This window comes from Octopus bimaculoides, chromosome 1 (assembly GCF_001194135.2).
Source record: "Octopus bimaculoides isolate UCB-OBI-ISO-001 chromosome 1, ASM119413v2, whole genome shotgun sequence".
Taxonomy (NCBI): domain Eukaryota; kingdom Metazoa; phylum Mollusca; class Cephalopoda; order Octopoda; family Octopodidae; genus Octopus; species Octopus bimaculoides.
In genome coordinates, this window is record NC_068981.1 from 130,565,803 (window position 1) to 130,576,437 (window position 10,635).

Sequence of the window (10,635 nt, forward strand, 5' to 3'; positions counted from 1 at the left end):
TACACACACACACACACATATATATATATATATATATATATATATATATATATATAAATAATGGTATTTTTATATAAGCTTAAAGCTTATGGTGATCACCGTGCAATGACTAAGGGAAATAGTTTAATAAAAGAGCATATAAGCCCTCGACAGAAAAAAAGAAAGCTTTTCTACAGTGATCGCCAAATGCTTTAAGTTTATATGATAATACTATTATTATTATTTACAGGATTGTAAAAATGGCATCGTATAAACAAACCATTTACACTGAAATATATATATATATATACATATATATACATACACGAACACACACACACACACACACACAATGTAACCTCGTGTATATTGTTGGCGATTTTTTTCTTCTTCCGTCTTCCCTTCTTTGGACTTTCCTATATTTCCGACTAAGGGCTTTGCCTGAAACGTCAAATTCTCTTTCTTTCCTTTCCTGAGCGTCCAGTAACACAATAACTGTATCACGTCCTTGCGTTGTTGTTTTTTGTTGTTTTTTGTCGTTTTTCTTGTTTGAATTCACTATGTATATATATATATATATATATATATATATATACACACACACACACACAGAGACACACACACACACACACACACACACATGCATTGACATAATTTTTCTTTTTCAATATTTCAGCTTAAGAAGGATTATAGGATTTGGTGTTGGTACTGGAGCCAATATTTTGGTTAGATACAGTGTAAGTATATTTATTTAGACTTTATTATTGTGTAGATGTCATAAAAGTTGTTTTGAGATTTATCAGCATACTGTTTTTAATATTCGGTGGTAATTTAATGATTGAGAAAGATAAAAATTAATACTTTTTTGTAATATTGTAACTATTGTGTAAGGTAGATATGTAGAGTTAGTGAACATGGCACTGTGGTATATGCCTCTCTTTGTGGGTTCAAATGACTATGTCCCTATTTTGGTGTTGTTCACCTCGCATAAGCACCGCAACCTCATTACATGAGGGCTCATTATAGTGATGAGCGTGTTGCCCAGAAGGCCTATGGTCCGCATTGATAACTAATGTGAACTCTGGAGAATGAGCTATTTCTAAGGCATACTTAAAACTATGAACATAGCTGTTTGTTTCGTGAATCAACTCCTGGAGCTGACATATTAAGGCTAGGTTGGTACCAGGTAAGAAGGACTGCCGTCTGGCAGCCTGGTTTGTGTAGTCGCCAACGAAGTAAAGTTGTAGAAACTGGGATGAGGCAGTATCGATTGGCTGAAGAGAACCAAGCCTGTGATATATTTGCCTCTGAACTTTAAAGGATGGTATGAATTGTCCTTTTCTAATGTTAGCGCTGAACAAAATCATTTGGAAGGCGCAGTTGTAGGCGCGAATATGCTTAAGAAATTCGGTAGAGAAAGGCGAAGCCCCAGTCAAAAGGTCAACCAAAAGACCGGGGAGATCTTCAAATGGAAGTATTTTAATCTTACCATTTGAGCAGCACATGCTTGGGGTTTCCTCGGGCCACTTTTTGGCCTGACAAAAATCGCAGATCCTACTTATTGTGCCAATTGTAATGGCCTCTCTGCTGCTGTAGTTGCAACTGGGATCGAAAGTGAAAGCTTTTAATGACCAAAACTTACTTGAGGGTCATTGAAGTCCTAGCCTGTCAGCTGCAAATGTTATTCCTCCACCGTACCAGAACATTTTTTCGAAATCAATTTATGCTTAAAACCTCCCCAGACACATAAGCAATGTGTGTGTGAAGTTTAAGAAAAATTGGTCGAGCTGTTTTGGTGCAAAACGAGGACATACCAACCCCCACCCACATTCATTTTCAGTTGTAATATGTAAGATATATTTTAAATATAGATGATGAAGTTATTCTGTTTAATGTTCCGAATATCGAATGATTAAGAAATTAGAATGACAAAAGAATTAATAATTATGGACTTAATTAGCTTATAACTAATTCTGCTTATAAGGTGGAATGCACTCATAGTTGAATGCTTGTTTATCACCATGCAGCTTCATCGGAGTTTATTGCACTTCATGTTTGAAACTTTGATGAAGCTATAGAGTGACACCCAAGCACTCAACTATGAGTGTATTGCATCTGATAGCAGAAACAGAAGTGAGCTAATTAAGTTCATGACCTAATTGTTCTTTCCTTTGTCATTTTAATTTCTTATTACCACTTTGTACTCAACTGAAGTTACATTCTGAAGCATATGTATATTGATTAATTATTAATGTGAATTATAAACTTCTAATTTCACTTATTTCCAAGAAAATTTGGATTTTCATTATTCATATATTCATAATTACCTGCTTTACTCTTTTCTGTTATTGAATAGTATAATATGACTCTGTTCCTAATTGTCATTCCAGTTGTGTCACCCAAGCTTTGTCGATTCGTTGGTGGTGATTAATCCCACTTGTGATGCTCCTGGATGGATAGAATGGGGCTACCAAAAAGTAAGTTTCATTGTTGTTTTTGTTGATGTTGACATTTTTCACAAACTAGAAATTAGCTCTTTTTCTTTAAAAAAAAATTATTTTGTTATTTTCTATGAGGTGAGAAGCAGTACCCACAATCTTCGCAATCCCCATCAGATCAATGGGGTGGTTATCATTTAACCTTAGGTCTACACTAACTGAGCAGACCTGTGATCAATATGTCTCAAGTCATGACCATTCTGTTTACTTGGGCATTGAGCAATGTTTCCTCTAAGTTTTAGGAAGTGAGTACAAATATCTTATGTTGACTAATTCTTTTTTCGTCTGACACACATATGTGCACACTGAATATTTAAGTACAATTATGTTATTTTTGACAACAAACTTTTTGTGTATGACTGTGTGGTTTAGAAGTTTACTTCTCAACCACTTGGTTTCAGATTCAATCTCACTGCATGGCATCTTGGGCAAGAGTCTTCTACTATAACTGCAGAAGGATCAAAACTGTGTGAACAAATATGGTAGATGGAAACTGAAAGAAACTCCTTGTGTGTGTGTGTGTGTGTGTGTGTGTGTGTGTGTGTGTGGTCTCTACATTACATGGTGGTTGTAAAGGTTTGTGACTCTGCAGACATGGAAGTGTTGTTAGCCAGGTCTGTCTGTGATGCATGTAGAACAAAGAGACTGTTCTGATTGTGTGTATACCTATCCAGTGTGAGAGTGTTACTGACTTGTGGAGTTGTTTCAAAAAACTATTATTATGTAAGATGGATCTAGCTATTCACTGACTCCCTCATGAAAATCACCCTGGCCAATTTCCTTTAGCTGAGAAGTGTAGTTGGTTCTCTTCTGGATAATATTTCTGATAAGAGAGGTTGTGTGATGAGTACAATGAAAGAACTCATGACAGGAGTTTTCTTCTGTCCATCAAGCCCCTCATTGACTTTTTGAAGTTTCATTTAAAGTGCAAGGTGAATGTAGGGAGGTAAGGGCAGCCTTCCTTCTTATTACTAAATTTATTAAAAGATGATGAGTGAACATGGCCCAGTTCAATGGTGAGCATGTGCCTATAAGCTGGAGAATGACAACTGCTAGAAGGCAGTTACCCTTGAAAGGGTAATCTAAGATTGCTCGGAATTCCTTGATTAACTCTAAATGACAGTCTACTCTGGGGATGTTATAAAATTTTGTATGCTGTGTATATAAAATTTTGTATTAATTTTTTTTTCATTTATATGATTTTAATGTAACCCCACCACTTTTTGTGTGTTGCTTTTGTAGCAAATAAATAAAAATCATCAGTTAAAATTGAGTACAGAAAGGTTAAAAAGCAGAACAAAATTCCTTACTGTATTTAATTTTACTCCTCCAAATTTTATGTTCAAATCTTGCAAGATCTGGTCTGATTCACCTCATTATATTTCTGCCCCGTTGTGTGTGTGTGTGTGTGTGTGTGTGTGTGTGGCCTTGTATCAGTTGAAGAAAAATCAAATGAAACCAAAAATTTGTTATTCAAATACAAACTTATATAAAAGCTTTCTACTTTATGATAATGGGTATTCTAAATCTGTTTTTTTTTTCTTTGTACTGGAAATTTTATGTTACATTCACTGACAGTTTTTAACCTCTTAAACCCACTGTGTAATGTATTTAATCTACTTTTGTTTTCTTTGACATTATAGATGAACATGTGGTATTTGTTTAGTGGTCAAATGACAAACTTTACTGAAGAGTATCTCTTGTGGCATTGGTTCGGAAAGGTATGTTGTACTCCTGAATATCTTAAACATAATCAATAAACAGAATGTCAATAATGGTACCAAAAAAATGTGATATTAGTATCATTGTGGTTAATAAGTGGCAAACTAGTAGAATTGATAGAGTGCCTGACTAAATGCATAGTGGCGTTTAGCTATAGTGTGTTACATTTTGAGTTCAAATCCAGTGGGAGAAAGATTGCAGTGTTGTCTTTCAACTCTCTGGATTTGACAAAATAAATATCAAATATATTCACATATGGTACCCCATTTTGAGGGGTTTTGTCTTGTGAGTACTTGGTGAATTTACTAGTGTTGGTATCACCCAAAAAAAAAGAAAAGCACTTAACACATTGTGATGTGGTTGGTGCATCCACTTGTAGAAGGGCATCCACTTGTAGAAACCATGCTAAAGCAGATATTGGAGTGCAACGTTCTGGCATCTTAATTCCTAACAAAATGCCCAACCCATGTCAGGATGGAAAAATGGTTGTTAAATAATGATGCTGAAGTTGAGTCCAATCATCTAATCCTCTCCCTTTACAAATTGGTTGCTCTGTGCTCATAATGTAAGACCTCATTATTATTTTGGTGAATAAGGCAGCTAGCTGGCAGAATTGTTAGTACCCCAGACAAAATGTTTAGCAGCATTTTGTCCGTCTTTATGTTCTGAGTTCAAATTCCACCGAGGTTGACTTCGCCTTTCATCCTTTCAGGGTCGATAAAATAAATACCAGTCGAGTACTGGGGTTGATGTAATCAAGCTGAAACATAATTGACAAAAGCCATAACTGTAACATTATCTCATTCCTTTCAACTGTAAATGTGTGGTCTACCTCCTCAATAAGTAATCATTATTTTTATTGATTTTTCATCATTGGCACAAGTAACACATTTTAGTGGAAAAGTATAGTTGATTAACCCAACCTCTTTACTTTCAGTGGCACTTTATCAATCCCCAGAAGGGTGAAAGGCAAATTTGAACTCAATGTAGCAGATGATATCTAAATGTTTCAGAGGATTTTCTTAGACACTCTAACAATTCTACCATACAACATATGATTGTTAACCCTTTAGCATTTAAAATATTGTATCTTTTTTATGTTCAAGCCATCCTGATCCAGCCTCTCACACCGCTTCTCCAATAAACAATCACATATCAAAAGCTCTAAGATAATGCAGGATTAAATCAAAACAATATGAATAAATAAGCATTATATTTGACAGAATAATCTGAATGCTAAAGGGTTAGGGCATTGGATAGCTAGTAAACTGGTAGAGCAATTTGTGATATATAGTTATGTCCCTTTGCATTATGAGTTCAAATTTCATTGGAATTAACTTTATCTTTCATCCCTCAGTTTCAATACAAGAAGCACAAGTATTGATGTTGATTAACGTTTGTGGCCTTTGTTATTGTTTTATTGTTTTATAAGATTGTGTTATTTCATATAATTATTGTTTTTACCTAGAAAACTCGATGGGAAAACCATGATTTAGTCAATGTGTACAAGGACTGCATCAAAGCTATTAATCCACAAAACCTGGCATTATTCATAGAATCTTATCTGAGGTAGATACTTTTAAACTTTTTAGACTTTCATTAAGAATCCATACAATGGATAAAGTTTAGCAAAGTTATATTTCTTTTCTCTTCTTCTATTTCAGACGAACTGATCTTGGTTTGATCCGAGAACTGGATAATATTCGCAGGAACACTGTGAAGAATGTAAAGTAAGTGTCAAGAATCTTTGTCTCTTTTTATACGGGTTGTATATGGCAAGCTGGCAGAATCGTTAGCATGTCAGGCAAAATGTTTAGCAGCATTTCATCTGTCCTTATGTTTCGAGTTCAAATTCCGCTGACATTGACTTTGCCTTTCATCCCTTTCAAGGTCGATAAATTAAGAACCAGTGGAGTACTGGGGTCAATGTAATTGACTTAACCCCTCCCCCCAAATCTCAGACCTTGTGCCTACAGTAGAAAGGATTATTTGGATTGTATTTCTTTATGCATTTCAGTTCTGTTTACTGAGAATCTTTATCTTCTCTTTTGTCTGTTCTAACTATTTCTTTAAAATATTTCCTTAGTTTGCCTCCACTGGGGGTACCCTTTAACTGCTAACTCCTATCACTTTCTAAATGTAGAATATATAATTTATTCAGATTACATTTCATACTAATATTAGTATATCCTTAGCTAATCTCTTTGTCCAACTATTTCTTCAACTCCCTTGTGCTCAATCTTTCTTACACAGACACACACACACACACACACACACACACACACACACACACACACACACACACACATAGCTTATCCAGTAGAAAATACTAAACTGTTTTTCCAGCAGGGTTAGCCATATATCTCCTCTACAAGAAGACACCTGTTCCCACCCCTCTATCAAAACTTGGCATAAGCCACCTTCTTCAATACTACACCCTCTCAATCAAGAGGTCTTGTCTTGTGAGCTACTCGGTGACCTCACTAGTGCCAGTGACATAAAAAAAAAAGTACCCACCACACTCTGTAGAGTGATAGATGTGAGGAAGTGCATTCAGCTATCGAAACCATGGCAGAACAGACATTGCAGCATGACACAATCCTATGACTTGTAATCCTGTCAAACCACCCAGTTCATGCTGGCATGGAAGACAAACGATAATGATGATATCTAAGCAACCATTCTAGATTTTTTAGTATTCATTACCATTTGTTGTATCTTTTGTATGAAGGCAAACGTTTTGTTTCCAAGGAACTTGTTCCACACACTCTTCTAACTTTAGTCACTAAGTTATCACTAGATCTACTAAAGATGCATCACCAGATTATTTCTACTTTTGGGGTACCTGCTGTACAATTAATGATCTTCAGGTCATGTATAATTACTATGTAAGCTACTCTTATGCATCTGTTATATCTCATCAATTCAAAAACACACTTCTTGCTAAGGCCAGTGCCATGGATGAAAAAGGATGGAATGGCATCATCACTAGAGTCCATCATTCAGCAGCACCCACAGCAGCGTATTGGCTAAGAGGACAATCTACAGTATATCGCATGCTTACCTTCTTCTGCACATTATTCAAGAACCATTTTTCTGTTGTTTAAGTTTTGGGCCCATACGATGAACATGTGAACTAAAGCATACTCTATCAAATTTTTAAACCCCTTTTATAGATTCTGCAATAGGCCTCAATAAGCAATTCAGTCATAAATTCCTTTGATGTTACCATTTAATGGTGTCCTGGAAGTAGGAGGTCAAGAAAGATTATGTTACATTTTAGCATTCTACAATGAAAAGAAATGTGTTGAGAATAGACATTTGGGAATATCTTTGCATATAGTAAATTTCTCAGTAATCATGATCTTTAATAAGCACTCTCTTATTTACTTAATTGAAATGAGATCACAACACACATATATCTACGCAGAGCTTTCTTATTGCTTACCTGACTGTTGAGCATGGAATCTTGTCAAAATCTTTCTCAAATATTTAAAATAAAAAAAAAAAGTGGAAGATATTTCTTTGTGAAATATTTATCATTTAAAGAATAAAAAGTTTAGAATGGTACAACAATGCACTACAAAACAAAAAAATGGACTATATACCTGTTGTAATTTGGTTATCTATAGTCCGATGATATTTCGGAATTACAATTGTAATTCCGAAATATCCGAAATATCATCGGACTTGTTTTATAGTGCATTGTTGTACCATTCTTAACTTTTTATTCTTTACAAACAATACACAATGCTTCAAGTGAACTACAATACTCTCCTATTTATCATTTAGTTGACTTCACAAATATACCATTTGGGTAGCCCCTATGCCCTATTAGAAACAAAGACTTCATCCCAAGAATTATTACTTTATTCTGTACAAGATTTTCTTTCTCCCACCTTCACTACTTATCTTTTGTGTCATGAAGTATGATTATAAGACCCTGGAATTATACATGGTTCTTTCTAATGATTGAGCTTGCTTACAATATTCTAATATTTTAATTAGTTACAGAATCAAGGTGGTAAGCTGCAGAATAGTCAGCATGCCGGACAAAAAATCCTTAGCGACATTTCTTCCAGATTTATGTTCTGAGTCCAAATTCCACCAAGGTTGACTTTGTTTTTGTCCTTTCAGGGTTGATAAAATAAATACTAGTCAAGCCCTGGGATCGGTGTAATCAACCAGCTCCATCTCTCAAAAGTTCAGGCCCCGTCCCTGTAGTAGAATGAATTATTTATAGGATTATAATACAATATGGTTTTTTTTTTTTTTAATCTTTCAGATGCCGCACTATGCTGCTGGTTGGTGATGACTCTCCTCATCTTGATGAAGTTGTTAATATGAATGGAAGGATGGATCCTCAGGAGACTGATTTCGTTAAGGTATTTCATAGCTGCTTTTTTTCATTCTTTAACTTTTCATTTGAATTCATGAAACAAGGCCTATTATCGTTCACAGAAAGGTGTTGACAATGTAATTCTGATGTCAAAATCTTATTCCAGCATTCTAGTACTTCTTAGTTTGTTCTGTTGCTGTTATCCTCTTTCTTTTACTTGTGTTTGTCATCGGACTATGGCCATGTTGGGGTACCACCCTGAAGGCTCAACTGAACAAATAGATCCTAATAATAATTTTAAAGTCTGGTATTTATTTTATTGGTCACTTTTACACCCAGTGAATAACATCCAGTACACTCTGTAAAGTAGTTGACATTAGGAAGGGAATCCAGCTGTAGAAACTAAGCCAAAACAGATTTGGAAACCTGGTGCAGCCCTTGGCTTTGCCATCTCTTGTCAAGCTGTCCAACCTATGCCAGTATGGAAAACAGACGTTAAATGTTGATGATGATGATGATGGTGTTGTTTGTCCCCACCATACCACTTGACTAGTGGAGGCGCAATGACCCAGTGGTTAGGGCAGCGGACGCGCAGTCGTAGGATCGCGGTTTCGATTCCCAGACCGAGCATTGTGAGTGTTTATTGAGCGAAAACACCTAAAGCTCCACGAGGCTCCGGCAGGGGATGGTGGTGAACCGTGCTGTACTCTTTCACCACAACTTTCTCTCACTCTTTCTTCCTGTTTCTGTTGTACCTGTAATTCAAAGGGTCAGCCTTGTCACACTGTGTCACGCTGAATATCCCCGAGAACTACGTTAAGGGTACACGTGTCTGTGGAGTGCTCAGCCACTTGCACGTTAATTTCACGAGCAGGCTGTTCCGTTGATCGGATGAACTGGAACCCTCGACGTCGTAACCGACGGAATGCCAACCACCATTTGACAACCAGTGTTGGGTTGTTAATGTCCCTGTAGTTTAGTGGTTTAGCAAAAGAAGTCAATAGAATAAGTACCAGGCTTAAAAAGCAATTTGTTTGATTAAACCATTCAAAGTAGTGCTCCAGCATGGCAGCAGCCCAATGACTGAAACAAGTAAAAGATAAAAAATAACCTGTTTTTTTTTCAAATAAAAAAATTTCTGTTTTTGTTTTAGATTGCTGATTGTGGTGGTATGCCCCTTGAGGAGCAACCAGCCAAAGTGTGTGAGGCTTTCCGGTACTTTCTTCAAGGAATGGGCTACAGTAAGTAACCATATACTCTATCTGCTTACTCATATTCCCCCTTCTCCCACCTTTTTTTTTTCCATCTCCAGTATTTGTTAGTCTTCAGTTAGTAAACTTCACCATGTCTAATTCTTCTTTCTCTGAACTCTTGGAATATTTCAAAAATGGTCCCTGATCACTGCATGATAAGCTAACCAAAACATTCTTCATGCTCACAGTTAACATTTCACCTGCTTTCATTCATTAAGGATAAATTTCATTCAATTGCGAAAGTGATTATCTTCATTTGTCCATCTCACTTGCGGTTCTAATACAGCAGTGCATTGTGGCTTCATAATTTTTTTTTTTATCTTCAGCTTTATTTAAATCAAGTAATGTGTGCTGTAAAACTACTTGAAACACATTCAGAGATACGCTATATTTTGCTTCTTAATTAAAAGGTATCAACTTAAGATGAACGGTTATTATTTGGATAATACCATAATATCATCTAATTTATTAGTCCTAAAGTTTATGCACATTCACGGGAAAAGACACCATCATCTTGGTGGCTTTACCCTGTGCAGGTGGCACGTAAAAAACACCACTTGAGCATGGTCGTTGCCAGTACTGCCTGACTGGCCCTCATGCTGGTGGCACGTAAAAGCACCCACTACACTCTCAGAGTGGTTGGCATTAGGAAGGGCATCCAGGTGTAGAAACTCTGCCAGATCAGATTGGAGCCTGGTGCAGCCATCTGATTTGCCAGTCCTCAGTCAAATTGTCCAACCCATGCTAGCATGGAAAGCGGACGTTAAACAATGATGAAGATGATGGTGATATTGTCTTTTTAAATATATACGTGTGTGTGTGTGTGTGTGTGTGTGTGTGTGTG

At 36.2% G+C, this 10,635-nt stretch overlaps 1 protein-coding gene across 9 annotated transcripts in view; it reads left to right on the forward strand.

Moving 5' to 3' along the window:
• The window catches only part of LOC106868390 (protein NDRG3), a 140,985-nt gene that overhangs the window by 102,428 nt on the left and 27,922 nt on the right, over positions 1 to 10,635 (forward strand). For all 9 annotated transcript variants that reach the window (XM_052970624.1, XM_052970616.1, XM_052970605.1 and 6 more), the window contains 7 exons: positions 656 to 716; positions 2,370 to 2,456; positions 4,121 to 4,198; positions 5,668 to 5,768; positions 5,864 to 5,929; positions 8,485 to 8,584; positions 9,692 to 9,779. In XM_052970624.1, the coding sequence (XP_052826584.1) occupies positions 656 to 716; positions 2,370 to 2,456; positions 4,121 to 4,198; positions 5,668 to 5,768; positions 5,864 to 5,929; positions 8,485 to 8,584; positions 9,692 to 9,779 (581 nt within the window). The remainder of the gene's footprint in view (positions 1 to 655; positions 717 to 2,369; positions 2,457 to 4,120; positions 4,199 to 5,667; positions 5,769 to 5,863; positions 5,930 to 8,484; positions 8,585 to 9,691; positions 9,780 to 10,635) is intronic.